The sequence below is a fragment of the Actinia tenebrosa genome, unplaced genomic scaffold (genome assembly GCF_029948245.1).
Source record: "Actinia tenebrosa isolate PJP-AT-01 unplaced genomic scaffold, QUT_ActTen_1.0 PGA_scaffold2__45_contigs__length_23673736, whole genome shotgun sequence".
Lineage (NCBI taxonomy): Eukaryota > Metazoa > Cnidaria > Anthozoa > Actiniaria > Actiniidae > Actinia > Actinia tenebrosa.
The window spans coordinates 12,981,741-12,998,607 of NW_028292579.1; the positions used below are offsets into that span (position 1 = coordinate 12,981,741).

A 16,867-nucleotide genomic window follows, 5' to 3' on the forward strand; every position below is an offset into this window, starting at 1 on the left:
CTTGGTTCTTGCTTGTAAATTTCGTCTTTGGTTTGTTTTAGCAGAACAGCTCCGAGGTAAAGATGAAGAACTCAAGAGAACACTGCAAGACAAAGAGAGAATCATAGCTGAACTAAGGGTTGGTGGTTTTTCTACAATTAACAATTTTTCACCAACGACAGTCTTTCTCTAGGTTACACTCACCCGGACGTTCACACTTCACAACAAACTTCATCACTTGGATTCAAACTATTTACTCTTTCTCCAATTACTCTTCTTTATGTTTGTCTCTGTCTCACTGTTTGCCCAATCAAGGGGACAATTTCGGGACAAATCTAGTGTAGTATTCCATTCCAGGTGTGCACTTTTTTTATCGTGCAACATACTTGCAAAACAAGTTGCAAAGGAACATTAGGCAGATTAAGATTTCCGTTTTTCCTTCTTGCAAACGACAAACGTGACCACGTTTTCATCGTTTCCCTACATTTCACTTTACCTTTTGCAAACCTTGTCAACAAAGATAATATTACTAACACCATTCACTGTTATGCAGGGTGCTGTAATGACTTCTGGCTACTCATCAAATGAGGTAAGAGTGTAATGCTCAAATTTCCCTGCCTTCCAATCATGCATAGTATTCTATTTAACGTTGTTGGAGACACTTATTGATACTTATTGTTAATATACAGGGTCATATCAATAGCGACCCCATGGAAGCAAGGTATGCTATGACATCACTAACTAGTAATGTAACATCTATCATGTGATATATGTCAGTTATTTGTAGATTTCATTCACTATGATGTCATTAACAAGTGACGTAACATCTATCATGTGATATATGTCAGTTATTTGTAGATTTTATTCACTATGATGTCACTAACAAGTGACATAACATCTATCATGTGATATATGTCAGTTATTTGTAGATTTTATTCACTATGATGTCACTAACAAGTGACGTAACATCTATCATGTGATATATGTCAGTTATTTGTAGATTTTATTCACTATGATGTCACTAACAAGTGACATAACATCTATCATGTGATATATGTCAGTTATTTGTGGATTTTATTCACTATGATGTCACTAACAAGTGACGTAACATCTATCATGTGATATATGTCAGTTATTTGTAGATTTTATTCACTATGATGTCACTAACAAGTGACGTAACATCTATCATGTGATATATGTCAGTTATTTGTAGATTTTATTCACTATGATGTCACTAACAAGTGACGTAACATCTATCATGTGATATATGTCAGTTATTTGTAGATTTTATTTACTTATTTATTTACATTCATTCTTTCAGAGATCTCATATTGGCTGCCATCTTGCAAGGTAAGTTGATATTGATAGAGATTTATTATTTGGTTTTAAACTGTTAATGCTTGGACTCAACCAGCCTAACTCACCATGTTTCATGGGAATGTTTTGTGATCTTTCAACTGGATCATCTGTTCTATATTCAGCTAATCGTCTGACGGTGGCTGTGAGTGATATTCTTAGTCCAGGGCCTGGTGAAGAGGACGTTAGTAGGTCTTTTACCAATTCATCGTTAGACCGATCCGACAACGAAGGAACAATCTCACCTCAGGTTAGTCTTTTTACCTCTTTTCTCATTCCTGTCTGTTTGCCTGCCAGCCTTCTGCCTGTCAGTCTGTTTATCTGTTCACCTTTCCGTCTGTCTGTCCGTCCACCTGCCTTATGTCTTTCATCGTCTGTCTGTCCACCCGCCGTCTGTCCACTTTTCCGTCTGTCTGTCCACCTGACATGTCTTTTTGTTCGTCTGTCTGTCCACCTGCCTTATCATGTTTGTATGTCTGTCCAACTGCCTTACATCAACAGGAGGAAATTTAATTGCGTGTATTCTCTACTTTCACATCCCCATAATTCCTTGTGTGTTTGGGGGTAACCATTCAAAAAACTGTCCCAAATTGAAAGGTTTCTTAATTGAATTTATACTATACCTGCTTTTATCTGTACAATACTGATTATCAGTTTATTCCAAGTTATTATTGCATGTACAAATCATCAAGAGCTTTGGTCTTACAGAAAATGTATTGACTTACGAAAAAATGTTTAAAATTTACCTTAAACTTCTTCAAGCTTCTATCTTTTTCTGTTTTTTTACTTCATTTTATCTTTGGATACCAAACAAGGTATTTTCAACATTGTCTGATCAGCCTTCAGCAAAATAAGTGGGTTTTTACCCTCTGGTTGCCCCCCAAAGACGCAAAGTATTATGGGGATGTTAAAGTAGAGAATGCCACCAGTTAAGTAATTCAATCCACCTGATGTCTATTTGTCCGTCTGTTCACCTGTCTGTCTGTCCTGTTACCTTTTCTCTACCCCTGTCTTCATGTCTATTGTTAATCCAGTATTTTTTCCTTTAATAGCAACAGTTAGTTTTATCGACATCAATATTAAATGAACAGCTTACAGCCCTATTGGTAAGTAGTGCATGATCACAGCATCAGTTCCTGTACTATTGGCAAAACCCAAAATGGTTTTTCCATTTCTCGTTATTTCAAGTTCCACCTCTCAATTGCCCTATTTCACTATGACGTCACATCAAAACGATCTGTTGTTTAAACGCAAAGGATCATGGTCGTCGGAGGGGGTCAAATCAACGCAAATGCACTGAAAATTGTTCTAAAACCCGTATCAATCACATATTATATCTGAAAACCAGCACATTTTAGATTAAACTGTTTTGCTAGGAGCAAATTTTGTTGAAATTTCTATTGGATTTGGCGATACTATCCCCCACATAAACAAGCAGTGACGTCATAGAGTAGATATAGTATGAGCATTGCGCGTTGACAGTATGAATTTGGAGGCGTCACGCAACTATTCACAACGTTCGCCGAATAACTGACAAAAATCAAAACAGAACAGAGCATGCATATGTTACTCGTAAGCTTCTTGCTAGATGATCTAATCTATTGACTCTTGACCAGTACTCTTGTTGTCATTGTCCTCACACAGAAAATAACTGTTTATTCACTTGCTATTGTTTTCAGGGGATAATTACAGACCGAGATATGGCAAGAGAAAGGTGAGATGTAGTTTTCAGACCTTGGGCCTATCCGCAGATAACCCAATGATTGATAACAGTATTGTGCCTAACTGAGTTAATGCTTCCTGTTCTTAGTTTACAAAGTGAACTTCAAGGTGCCAACAGTCAAATACAACGGCTCAAACAAGGGCGTTCCTCATCCCGGCGAACACGTGATTCTGGAAGCTCAAGCTATATATCACGTGATGATGATGACGATGATGTTTATCATGGCTTCCGGTCAGCGGACTTGCGAAGACCCAGTTCACCTACGTCGTCAGCAGCCGATATAGACTCCGGTAAGCTTGGGCACTTTCACTTTTAATCTGCGTCTTACCTTAGATGTCTTATATGGACATGTGTGTCTAATTTTATCTCTAGATTATGCACCTTTGTCTGAGGCGAGTGCAAGTGACTGGCTATCAGAGGACAATATGGTATGTAGCAATCTATTTCATTTCAATGCGCTGCTTCATTATCGCTGCATAAATCTTGACAACATTGGCCCTGTTGTTAGTGTTTATTTGGTTTTTATTTTGGGTCAAAGTTTTGACTGTTCTTCTCATGCTCACAGGATGTAGGTAGATCATCATCATTCAGCTATCGCGATAGAAATTCACTGGTAAGTCTTACCAACTGCTTTTACAACACATATTCCATATGACGTAATTGTCTCATGGCAATCCAGTCAGTATATCATCATGTTATCATTTCATCATGTATTTTGTGAATAAAGGTGATGACTATTAGGGCTAAAAATAAAACTTATATAAACCCAAAATGCATGCTATTAGTCACGGTAAAATAACTTCAAAAAACATAAAAATAAAACGAAATCATAAAACAAATAACTATGCACTGCTTTATATCTATAAAATAATGAGCCATAAGTTGCGCTAAATTGGGTTAAATGAAGCAAGTGTAAACTTGGATGACTAAAAAATTGGATACGATTTGAACTTTATAAGTTAAGACATGTTGCTTTACTGTTAAAGATATTAACCAACCCAGATCTTGCCATCGGATCAGAGTGCCTCGACGTATGACCTTTAGGTAAGTTGTCATGGTAACATCATTGTCCAATCACAGATACTCGCTAAACGCATGTTTCCATAGACACATGCATCACATGTAGATGGGACAGTATCACGTGGCCCAATCACAGAGCACCCACTAGTCTCAGGCCATTTCTGAGTTCGATAAACGGGATGTATTGTCGTCTAGATTCGGTCAGAAACTCGTAAGGGGGTTTAAACGTTTAAAACATTAACAATGCTCCGGATTATTGAGATATGCAAATTAGGAGTTTTGATACCATATTTAAAATTATGAGTTTGGTTTCAAGATATCAAACTTCTCTCCGAATTTCCTGACTTTCATGGGAGATTTACGGAATCTTACAATCGAACATTTGAGATATCTGTCTTTAATTTAGTTTATATTCCAGAGCGTCGTAAGAAAGAAATGTATAGCTGTTAGACGTTTCAACCCACGTTTCTGATTCGATACAAACAATATCAATATAAGACGTGATAAACAAAATACGTTTTGTACAGAAGCTAGACCACAATGCATCATGTTCTCTATCTATCTCAGAAAAGGTCTATGTTTCCATGTTTTCATGTAAAATAAGCACGTTCCGTGTATGTGAGAACAGTATCACGTGTTTTGCTGGTGTCATAGTAAACTAACATGTGTAACACCAATTCACGTATTTATGTATCTTGTTATCTTGTTCATCATGCTTCCCTTAGCCTATAGCATATTGCATTTTGTTGGATTCCCATATAAAATATTTATCACTAATGATACAAGTGCTTTGATCACGTGACGTCCTGAACCTTTCTACTCGCACTGAACATTTAAGGGGACTGAATCATATACACATTTCGTAACAGACTAGCGGATTTTTTCTTGATAAACCTGCAATAAATCCTAGTACACTCTGAATTAAACTCCAATAAACTATTACAAGTTATAAAAAATCTAAAATCTAAAACATGCCTAACTTTTTATTTTGCTTGGTAGATAACTAAATCTTGTCTGGCTTGCCTTATCAAAGATATTTTAAACCTATAACTCCACGTTTTAACGTACAAGATAGAGGTTCATAATGACCCATCTTCTGTCCTTGCTTTCTACTCATGCGTAATTTGATACAGACTGTAGAGTAATGCAGTCTCATCCCTCCCTCCCCTACAACACCTCGAGTCATTGCATTGTGTTCAAAAAATAAAAGTATTCTATCCTACACATTTACTGAGGCCACAGGGAACCCGGCTTTCGGAACTTTATATATTTTTCTTTCACATAATTCTTATGGGTTTGGTAGATGACTTAGCTCTTTATGGGTTTCTTGTGTTTTGACATCAGTTTATGTTTACATAAGCTATAATCAGAGCTGTACTGTTGGGCGTTGCTCTTTATGGATCGCCTGTGGTGTTCAAAAGTAACGCACCTTCTAGTAAGTAGTCAAAAGAAGAAACTCGCTTTCTTTGTTGCAGCTCTTCTTTTCTTTTGGCTGCTTATTAGAGTGCTTTACCAACGGCTATCAATTTGAATTAAATCGGGTCTATCGATTTACAGTCAGTATCAGATTGACAGAAACCGATTTAGAACCACAAAAAAACCCATGATAAGCAAACATATTTCAAAATAATCATTCAACCAGGCTCCAAAACCCTGGTTCCCTGTGCTGAGTTCTGTTTTTGTCATTTTTATTTGCTACGTTACCTAGACAACAAGTGGATACCGATCTTCAACAGCGTCCTCGCAAACTTCACGACACAGGTATCCCGCCAGCAAGACCTTGTATTGGAGCGACGACCCCGACACAGAGTCCCAATTTTAGGATTTTATCGTAAGCCAGTTGCGTTAATCCATTAATATCAATAGCATTATATTTAATGGTCCAAACACGACCGCAATCCCGAAGGTATTTTGCCAAACACGATTTGTAGACAGCTTTTACTATTAACCAAAGCTTTAATAGAAAAGCAAAGATGAGCAACTATTCATTAGAGTGTAGACCTTGTATCCGTGAAATAGTACTAACTGATAAGTACAAAAAAGCACCAATGAAACATTTGAAAACAAAACAAATAGATTTGTTTAGTGATACTTAATTTTTATGCTATTTCATGGATATATTGTTTACACTCTACTCAACGAATGATGTTCTTTGTACATCACCTTCCATAGAAAATTCGTATTTTTAACTCATTAAATCGTCAAACACGGGGCAAATATTTTTACAATTTCAATAGCTGATAAGAAAGTTTGGTCCATTTTGATGACCAGGTGTAGCAAAACAAGAAATTGTAAAGAAAGACTTCAAAATTAAATTATAAGAATAAGAGATTTTTTATAAATGTTTTTATAAGAGTAGACAATAATACAAATGCGCGTCCAGTGAATCCCATACAGCCATTCATATCCCTAAGGCAATAATAATTTAACTGCGAAGACTAGACTAATGAAGTCAGTCAATTTGTTAGATTCCCGCCAAAAGCGCGCGCGTGCGTCTTTCTTTCTGCATATTTTGATGAATGAAATCTATTGGAAGCGGTTTTTATATAAGCGACGTTCTTATTGGCTATTGTAATGGTGGTAGAAATGATACGAACTAATAAAATTACTGTTGATACTTGCTGCGATTTCCAGTCACATGCGACCAACTAAGACCTAAATCACAAACGAAAAATTGAGGTGGATCCTAACTAATTCAGAGCGAATTTTGGATTATTTTATTCAATTTCATAACTATTTTTCTGCCTGGACTTTCCATCCAAATTTATACACGGGTTGCAGTAGTATTAGATGAAAAAATTCTAAAGTTTTCAGAAAAATCGTACCTATAGGCGATAAGGAGAAAAAGCCAAAAACTAAAAATAGCACTGTTTGATTTTCGGCTGTAATAGGCTAACAGTTTACTTAAGAATCTTAAAATAAAATAAGCTATTAGATTACCAAAGCACATTATATGAAAAATCCAGTCAAACTGACGCACTAGTTTTGCGTAGCAAGCGAGAATAAAACTGTCCACTGAAAATTCGCTCTGAATTAGTTAAACAAGCCTAAAGATTCCGACTTCGAATTTCAAACGCTAAACTACAAATCATAGTTATAGTTGTGCAGTCAAACGTTTGAGATTCGGAGCTGGAATACTAACATTTTTGAGAAAATATATTCAGACCGAGAAATTCACAGCGACAAGAAGCATGAGATAAGGGAACCGATTTTTTATGAATAGTCTCCTTCACAGTTCCCTGCGCCATCTTGAAAGGAGGTAGCTGTGGCTTTGCATCGAAGCGAGACGAACGGTGAGCTTGCAATTATAGAGACCTTTTTTAAACACCTTGTAGAATTAATCACATGTCTCTATCATTGCAAGCTCACCGTTCGTCTCGCTTCGATGCAAAGGCACGGCTACCTTTCAAGATGGCGCAGGGAACTGTGAAGGGGACTATTGCACGTGTTCATCAGAGTGTTCACGCCAGTCCTGGTGTAGAAACCAATAGATACGATAGAAACCCTTTTGATTGACGTCCACCCAAACTCAATGTTTCGTTTGTGATGAAGGTCTAGTTGGTCGAGTATGACTGGGAATCGCAGTAAGATTCAAAATGATATAGGGATGAAGGGAAAGCAAAAGTACTTTTAAAATGTTGTAAATATACTTTTTGTGTAAATTAGACTTATTTTAATATGTAATATGTTTAATACACCTATAATTATAAAGAATGTCTGTTATTTTACAAGACCTTATTTCTTTTAATGTCGGGAAATGATTAGTGCTAGCTGATTCGTAACGCGCATGCGCACTTAGGATTTATTTTATTCTTTCAAAATTATCAAATATATCAATCCATTTTACGATGACAGAGCCATTAAAAATTAAGACCCTGTTGGCAGGGTAGAACGGATTACCTGGTTGGGACAGTTTATCTGAGTCTCTAAGAATCCAAAGAAGCCAGTGGAATTAAGTCAGTGCAGAGTTTCAAAAGACAGTGATAGAGCTACCAATGTACTATGAATGCCATATTTGGGCAAATTGTTTAGGCCATAATGTCATATTTCTATCATAATGTCAATCGGGAAAAACATTTTCAATTCCAATTTCTAGAAGTCCTTGACACCGAATTCGGATTTTCGCATACAGGTCATCACTGCGGGGAGGTGGGTGGGAATTCGGATTTTCGCATACAGGTTATCACTGCGGGGAGGTGGGTGGGGCGTTGACGAGTCGACCACCAAGACCGTTAAGCAAAGGGATCGAGTGAAATTATTCATTCTGAAGTCTCGTATTTATAACCTAACCAATTAGGTTGTCAACTAGTGATCCCCGGAAGTATCGGAATGAGTGTATAACCACGGGATGCGGAATTTGGACGTTTTGTCGCGCTGGTGCCGAGTGGGAAAAGTCTTGAATTTTAAGTCATGTTAATTGGTTACCTGAGCAGGAACCCTGTAATAAGATCTATCTAGTTGAATGACTTTATCTGAGATAAAGTTGAAACCGACTTTAGATGGTGACGTGTATGGACCTCAAAACCAGGGGCTTGAAGATTCGCTGCGCTCACTCGTGAAATATTTTCAACACTCGAAGATAAACTTCATATCTTCGCGCCACCTCGTAATATCCTCTATATTTTTTTATCCTCTATTTGCTAAATAAACATTTCAGGTCCTATTTATGAACGTTTACCCTAGATTATTGCAGTGAAAAAGAACATATGAGGGGTGTGCCTTGAGATTTGTTGTAAATGTTCTGGCCACATATTCCTTTATAGAATATCATATTTGCCCAAACCCCCGTCCCCCGTCAAAAATCTAATAGTCCGTCCTTCATGTGAAATAAAGTTAAACCTTGCTCTAAAAGACATTGAGTTTCATCAGACTTTGGTCCAATGGGATCGAACGTACACTGTCACGTGTATGGACCACTAACCCCGCGATAAAGTCTTGTTCATTGATATTCACACCTGCGTGAAAACTATTGTATAGCAAAGGGAACCCAATCTCTGAAAAGTGCAACTAGCAACCAAAAGTGCGCCACAGGGCGGTTTGAAGTAATTTCTTTTCCCAGCTGTTTCACAAACTTAAACCAACAAAGATACAAAGAAATGAGATACTTTATTTGTATATATAATCTATGGTATTCCAATTACAAGTCAAATGTGAGCAGATTTATTTGTGGTTCAATATAGTTAGTTTTAACTCAGGCCGTTCTCACAGAAAGAGAATACTTTAGAGAAGAAAGCAAGACAAGTTTTGCCCTAATACTTTACGATCAAGGTCAGTCATGTTTTACATTGAGTGAATGTACACTCTCTTTATACAGAAAGAGTAACACAACAGTGATTATCTAAATGCCATGGGTTTGCTCATACCAACACAGGCAGCCCAAGCACTGTAATACAGTGCTTATAACAGCTTTGAATGTGAGCGATTAACGGTCAAAATTCGAATCCTTTAAATTGCAGTTTATTTGAATAATAACGACTTACCTTGATAACTTGTCGTGTCTTTTATTACTTGGCCGAGTTTGAATACATTTGGACGCATATTTATAGTGGAGGGAAAAAATTCGATAACCCAGTGAAAATGTGTCTTTAAACTCGGCCAAGTAATAAAAGACACAACAAGTTATCAAGGTAAGTCGTTTTGTATGAATTTTGACCATTAATTGCTCACATTCAGAGCTGTCATAAGCACTGTATTGCAGTGCTTGGGCTGCCTGTGATACCAACAGCATAATTCAAACTGGGGTTTGTGTAACGATATTGCGATAATGATTAAAGATTCTTCAGATCTAGCTTTAAGTTTACTTAGGAAAAGGAAGATCAAGGTTTCTTTTTTAGCTTTATGAAAACCAAGATTAACTATGGAATTCTATGTTTATTCCCAAATTGCTTTTTATAGACTGAATCAAGAATTCCCTGCAGGCGCAAGAGCAAGGGATCCTTATCTATTCTCCCTAGAATATATTTTGGCTTATAATGAAGAGTCCAAATGGAAAATTAGATTTTAATTATGAGTAGATGTTTCTTACTAGCAAACAAGCCTTCCACTATCTTGACATTTTTTATCAAGAAATTTTAAGCACGGCACTCTTGTGTGGCACCGTTAAGTTATAAAAAATGTTAATTCAATAAAAATTTACATAATCATGTTAGCCATCTCACTCAAATGACCTTCAAACCTTCGTAACAATGTCTGTCTGTTCGAGGCTTCTGACTGTCAGTTGAAATTAATAAAAGTATGAAAAAACCTACAATAAAAATAAAATTTTAAATTTCTGCTTTTGGCAATTACATTTCCTTAAAAGATCTCATTGTCAACAGAACTTTTAAAGCACTAAAATTCAACACAATCAAAATGGTTTTGTCGGTATTGTCGCCATTGCCTAATCGATTGACTCTGGGAAGCCTTTGTTATTGTAAATATTAATTATCATCATACAATATAATGAATTATTACTCCTAGCCTGGTTGTTAGGTGTTTCTAGATGTGGCCTCTTTGGCTGCTAATATGAGAGGTACCAGGCTTGCTAGAGGCTTGGCTTGTTTAAGGAATGGGTGCTGAAAAACGACAACACTGGAAAGTTACAACTTATGAAAAATAATCAGATAATTACTTACTACTTTAGAAGAGTGGTTTTCATAAACCCGTGAAATACACACTAGCCTAATACAAATTAGTAGACCCTTATTCCATTGTGTTCTTTTGTTGTCATTTCACTATTACACACTAACTATTGGTATTTGTTTCAAGAGTTTATGAAAATCACTCTAATGGTTAAATAGTCAAAATAACAAAAGAAACATTTCATGCACAAATAAATAAGGTGTGGATTGAAAATTCAAATAAAGAAGAAAATAATAGAAAAGGAAAAGGAGGGAAAGGAAGGCACTCAAAAAAGGGAAGGAATGAAGAAAGGAAGAGGAAGAGGTGGTGGAAGAAAGGAAGTAAGTAAGAACCAAACCACTGTAGTCAGTACTATAGCAGTTTGTTTCAGTTTCTTGCTGGCATACTCACGAGTAGAAGCTCTCTAGCTGAAGCTCTCTTTTCTACATCCATTTCTAATGACTGTGCAAGAAAGTCTTTAAATACTGGAGACAGTCTTTCTGGGTGAGCCAGCTCTGGGGTACCATTCGTAGCGATCAAATATAATGCCTAGATAGAGTAACAAACAATATATCATTATACCCAATCATCTATTTGGATGCAAGGTTTACTTTAATGTTACTCTTGAAAATAGTATTCTTTGGTCTAGCTGCATCTATACTCTTTTATGCATAACTGGTAAACAAAGGAATAAGACTTAGAGTAAGTGCAAGCAATCTAAAATGGGAAAGCTCCATGGGGTTTTATCTGCGCGCTACCGTGTAACTTCAAATCGCAAATACCCGGACGCAAACGATCCAATACTAAGATTTTTTTAGAGGTTTCAAGGGAAAGATGAAATTTTCTAATGAGCATGTTTTTACTGAAATCGGGATTAATATAAAATCGCTGTTAAGCGTCAGTGCGTTTATTTTATTGCCTATTTTCTCCATTTTTTGATCTAAGATTTTAAATTGCTTTTAAGAGTAATGTAGTCCGTAAGGATCGAGTAAATTAAGAATAGGTTGGCCAGTCAATCTCACGAATTTTGCTCAAATTTGGTATATAAACTTGGTTTCGGGCCCTAAGTACGAAATGGATAATTTTTTGCGCAAAAACATTTTTACGACAAAATTCGGGGGGAGGGCCAGTTTTGGGTCCGTGGTTGGCTGGTTACGACACAGTTCAAGCACTGTTTTGGTGGCGCTAGAAAAAATAAAATATTTATAAGTTCTGAATGATTTTGATATCAAAATGAACCCTGGTTCATACTCTTCCTTTATACATAGTAAAACCTGGTAATTATTTAAAAGGGTTTGTCAAATGACTCCCATTTGCCTGGGAATGGGAAGTTGGTTGGGGGTGGGGATATTGTAATGAAAGGTACCTACCCTTAATGGATTTTCATTCAGGTATGGTGGCTCCCCTTCAACCATTTCAATTGCCATTATACCTAAACTCCAGATGTCCACCTAGAAACAAATTAGTACATCAGACATTATCATTATACTACAGGAGGACCCTTATAGAGTGGTACTGTATATCATACCCTTGGTCCATACTGTTTTCTTGTAACAACTTCAGGAGCCATCCAGTATGGTGTTCCTACCATGGTAGAACGTTTATTCTGCTCTGGTGTTATGGTAGCACAGAAGCCAAAGTCAGCTGCAAAAAACATGAACATAAAAATTTATGTACATGGTATGGGGTTCTTCAGATCTTTGTTTTGGGGCCTTTTTAGAAGTTGCAAATCTCACTATTTGTAGGCAATTTACGATAGGACGTTTGCATGATGGCGTCATTTGACTCCCACTACCATAATGCTTCACGAATTTTCTTTCTTACCGTAAATCCTCTATTTAGCCCCCCTTCTCAAATAAGCCCGCCTCTTTAATAAGCTCAAAAGGGTGTGAGTAGTTTTTGATATTTTGCTTCTTTAAAAAGTTATTAAATTTTAAAGTTGGAACGTCGAAAAATTTCAATGCCGGTTAATGTTCTACCGCATAAAAGACAAAATACTCAAAATATCAAAACTCGCTCACATCCTTTTGTAGATTATCTTTTGCTTATTCACATAGTGAAATTCTTTTGGCTATACGCACTAACGCTATTTTTCTTAATTCACTTTTAGGGAACATACCCTATTTGTGTTAACAGCTTGGCATTGTTTCAAATTAGAAAATCACTTTGAAATAATATGATTTTCGAAATCTTTATCATATGACAGCTTTAAAACGTTATATAGTATTAGGGTTTTTTGTTTAAAATGTTGCGTAGAGAGAGTTTAAGAGAAACATATCCCTGAAGGTCTCCAGTAACCTTAATAAAAGAAAGTGTGCAGGCAGTCTGGTAGGAGAGGTCTATGATGGCCAATGGTTGTCATCCATTTTTACCCTATTTTTTTCCAAACGTATAGCTATTTTTATTCTAATTTTGATTTTAAGTCCTATTTTGATGTGAAAATAAGTTTAATCTTACTATCAGATTGAAACTAAATCTAAAATAAAAGTGTTATCATTTGTATGTCATTTTTCAAAATAATATTTAAAAAAATCGACGTCGTCCTTTTTATCAAAAAAACCCTTCTCATGGCCTATTGTTATCATTATCAAAGTATCCCACGCCATTATCCTTAACCATGTACGACAAACAACGATGGTTGGAAGGAATATCTACGTTTGCAATTAGACTTAAAGGATTTACAATATCTATGAGATCAGTATTTTAGTATTTTACTTACTCAGTTTGACCTGTCCATCCATTCCTAAAAGAATATTATCACTCTTTATATCTCTATGAATGACACCATTACTGTGTAGGAAATCAAGGGCCTGTAAACACTAGAAAGACAAAGCCCATGATTCAACTACAAGTGAACTTAAATAAAAGAATATATGCCATCCCAGCAAGAGAATATGAACTAAGAGAAGGGATCCCCGCGCCCCATCATTAGCACTCTTTGATGCTATTTTTAGAGTCATTTATTTGGGGGTTTGTTTTTCTTCACGCGAATAATGCGTGCGCTCTACCCTGTTTTCTTTTGTTTTTTTTTAAAAAACCGTAAGCAAACAGCGTAGAGCGCGGGCAGTAGTGCGCTTGTACAAAAAAAACTATGGCAAATGCGATTCTAAAAATAGCATCAAACGGTGCCTATGATGGTTACAAGCATGAATACCAAAGATTCCTTCTCTTAGTTCATTTTCTCTTGCTCCCAGTGAATCACATGCCATATGAAGCTTGCTCTGGATTTCTACTGAATCTTCGTAGTACATCCACACAATGACCCTATGCCTACAAGTATTTGTAGTAGCATGTAAGGCACCTTACCTCTCTACATACAGATGCTATCTGTCCCTCATCCATACATGTTTCTGTCACCACATCTGTTAATGATCCTCCTGCTAAGTATTCCATCACAACCCACAACTCTTCACCAACTAAATAGCTGTCTACATAGTTTACAATGTTGGGGTGCTTGTTTTCCCTCATCACTAGAATCTCATTGATAATTAGCTCCTGTAAACAGATAGAGACAAATTAAGTTCATTGGATGATAATAATGACAATAATTATAATGGCTTTACGGTCTTTTGAATGCTCTGAAAGTAAAAGTCGATTCACTTCTTGCGGCGTGTCATGGCTTCTAGGGGCTCCATCATCCCGGCTAAAATATTTTTTGGAGCAACGGAATGGCGTTCCTACGGCTGTTTTCTTTTTGCAAAACCCCGAAAATACAACGATCGAAAGTTTACTAAATCTTTGATTTATATGTTTTTCTACGAATGTATTGCTTAACACACGCTTGTGTACTAGGCAAAACCCTTGCACTTGTTGATCAACAAGTCCCGTAAATGACGTCAAAGCGAGGTACCAACCTCTCCAAAATTTCGCTAAAGGGAGCCCATTTGAAAAGTGGACGTTTTCCAAGAATGTTTCACGGCAGTCTAGTCGTGCAACATGAGCCAGGCAAAAAGCTTTCGAAAAATCTAAACTTACATTCAGTTAAACTTAACAAGAAGGAAAGGAAAGGAAAGGAAAGGAAAGGAAAGCGGAAATAGTTTTTAGTTTTTAGTTTTTAGACGCCTTGTTTATTTTTTCAGTTAAAAATGTGTTCAAACCAAGAGAATATTCTCTTGGTTCAAACGTAAAACATTTGTTCCACAACACATCCTAGTAACACTATATAAATTACTCATACAGCCCTATTGATTTTATGGCTAGTTGATCTAAATCTGTCTCTAATTTCTCTAAATGTATGATGTTGTTAACGGACTTGCACCGTTTAATATTTGTAATTTGCTTTCTTTTTAAGTAACTTCCACTCACATAATACTAGATCATTTGCATCTAAAAACTTGTACACCAAATGTTTTCGAACTTATCTTCGGAAAAACTTATTTTCTTGTCTTGGCGTTTGCTTATGGAATCAAATTCCAAACTCTATACGAGATTTCATGTCAAAACCAGCTTTCAAAAAGAAAATTAGACAACTTCTCTTTGCTTGTTTAACCAAATCTGGCTATGAGGTTGATCTTTTTTCTACTTGCTAAATGCAAACTTTACTTTTTTCATTATTTTATAGAAATCGTTATTTTTTAATATATATACTTATGAAATTCCTTGTGTGTTTATAAAGATATATATTTAGTCTCATATTGATCCTGTTCATTTGCTTAGAGAGATAATGTTGTAAAATAAGCTAGACATTTGTTTTTTTGTTTTCTTGTCTTTAGTTGAACACAAACCCACCTAGATTAGCTTTGCTATTTGTGGGGGAGTGTATTATATTCATGTAACTAAATTTAATTTGTAAATAAATATTGTATCGTATTATAGCATGAAAAGAAATATATATTCAAAATAATACCTTCTTAGGCTGCTGAGACAAGTTCATTTGCTTGATTGCCACCTAAAAGAAATGGAAAAATTCAATTTACCGCTGTTTGCATTACTATGTGGCCATCCCAGACACAAATCACGTCGTGTAGTTTGCAATAGACTGCCGTCAATCAAACACCTCATTCTACTTGGATGTACTCTTTGCAATCGCTTTCGGAACTTTCCTTCGTGATATCTGACTGAGAAAGTTTGATAGAAAAGCCAACTCACTGATCCAACCATGTATAAATGGGGTCAACATGAATGATTGACAGAAGTCTATTGCAAACTACACGACTTGATTTGTGTCTGGGGTGGCCGCGTAGTAATGCAAACGACAGTGCAAACAAACATGGTGTGGTGTTGTACTGGTTTCATTTGCCTTTTTACTGGGTTGCCTCCGGCAAACCAGCAGACATCAATAGTCACTTAAAGCATTGTCTTTTGCTGTGTTAAGATCCATTTACACAGTTTGATTTTATGATTCTGCGTATAAGCCAAGGTCAATTCTTTAGACAAGCTTTAGAGCTTGAAAATAAATTTGACTTATACACCGGCACATACGGTATTAAAACAAAATCCATCCCTTTTGTTATTGGTATTTACTTCATATAATGGACAACATACCTCATGACCGGTTGCTACTTCAATCGCAGTGTACACAGTGCCTGAGGCTCTATTGATGAATAATTATATAAATAAATGAATGAATGAGCAAATGGATGAATAGGTTGCTAGATGGATAAAAGAAAAAATAAATTGATTTTTACAAATTATTTTAAGGGTAGACGACTTGATGGGAAAATACAACTGATGGTCAAACATGTGGTCCTCTTTTAACGTCTCTAGTTGGTTTGGTCATCTGCACCATATAAAGGTCTAGCCATTTGCAATTGTAGTTATAAAGGCAGCTTCTTTTACCCAGCTATTTTAAGACCCCAAGCAGCAGTAAGGGGGACTCGCGGTCAATGTCAAAGATTTACGGGTTTTACAGGCGGTTTAAGGAAGGCGCCGGCAGCGGGAATAAGCCGCGCGATAAGTCCTTACTGCTGCTAGTTGTCGAACCGCAAACGGAGGTTAAAATATCCTTTACATATAGATGGACACCATCACAAGCATTCGAAATAAAACTGTGCGCCGACTGCGAACTCAGGTGTTGGATCGCCTGGATGCTGACTTTGCCTTCACAACATTTATGGAGGGAGATACGGACGAGACGATGACAGAAGAAAGAGCTGAAAGAATAATTAACTTAATACCCGAAGGTAACTACCGGTTGGAGCTAACGTTCATAAAGTATTTAGACGGCGAGTGGATGATAGAAAAGGGGCG

General features: G+C 36.5%; 2 protein-coding genes across 12 annotated transcripts in view; one reads left to right on the forward strand and one right to left on the reverse strand.

The window, feature by feature from the left end:
- Nucleotides 1-7,809, forward strand: part of LOC116302491 (rho guanine nucleotide exchange factor 12) — a 46,927-nt gene extending 39,118 nt beyond the window's left edge. For 7 of the 9 annotated variants that reach the window (XM_089033969.1, XM_089033973.1, XM_089033975.1 and 4 more), the window contains 11 exons: nt 42-118; nt 533-568; nt 669-700; nt 1,301-1,329; nt 1,461-1,585; nt 2,388-2,441; nt 3,015-3,049; nt 3,146-3,348; nt 3,431-3,486; nt 3,624-3,671; nt 5,787-7,809. In XM_089033969.1, the coding sequence (XP_088890095.1) occupies nt 42-118; nt 533-568; nt 669-700; nt 1,301-1,329; nt 1,461-1,585; nt 2,388-2,441; nt 3,015-3,049; nt 3,146-3,348; nt 3,431-3,486; nt 3,624-3,671; nt 5,787-5,900 (809 nt within the window). In that variant the 3' untranslated portion in view covers nt 5,901-7,809. Of the gene's footprint in view, nt 1-41; nt 119-532; nt 569-668; nt 701-1,300; nt 1,330-1,460; nt 1,586-2,387; nt 2,442-3,014; nt 3,050-3,145; nt 3,349-3,430; nt 3,487-3,623; nt 3,672-4,044; nt 4,103-5,786 lie in introns of all 9 variants that reach the window. The other 2 variants (XM_089033974.1, XM_089033970.1) reach the window with 2 other exon arrangements.
- A 1,356-nt stretch (nt 7,810-9,165) lies between these two features.
- The window catches only part of LOC116290823 (serine/threonine-protein kinase PAK 2), a 53,304-nt gene continuing 45,602 nt past the window's right edge, over nt 9,166-16,867 (reverse strand). For all 3 annotated transcript variants that reach the window (XM_089033979.1, XM_089033981.1, XM_089033982.1), the window contains 8 exons: nt 16,163-16,211; nt 15,525-15,566; nt 13,985-14,173; nt 13,398-13,497; nt 12,207-12,322; nt 12,049-12,129; nt 11,090-11,227; nt 9,166-10,632 (listed from right to left, as the gene is read on the reverse strand). In XM_089033979.1, the coding sequence (XP_088890105.1) occupies nt 10,546-10,632; nt 11,090-11,227; nt 12,049-12,129; nt 12,207-12,322; nt 13,398-13,497; nt 13,985-14,173; nt 15,525-15,566; nt 16,163-16,211 (802 nt within the window). In that variant the 3' untranslated portion in view covers nt 9,166-10,545. The remainder of the gene's footprint in view (nt 10,633-11,089; nt 11,228-12,048; nt 12,130-12,206; nt 12,323-13,397; nt 13,498-13,984; nt 14,174-15,524; nt 15,567-16,162; nt 16,212-16,867) is intronic.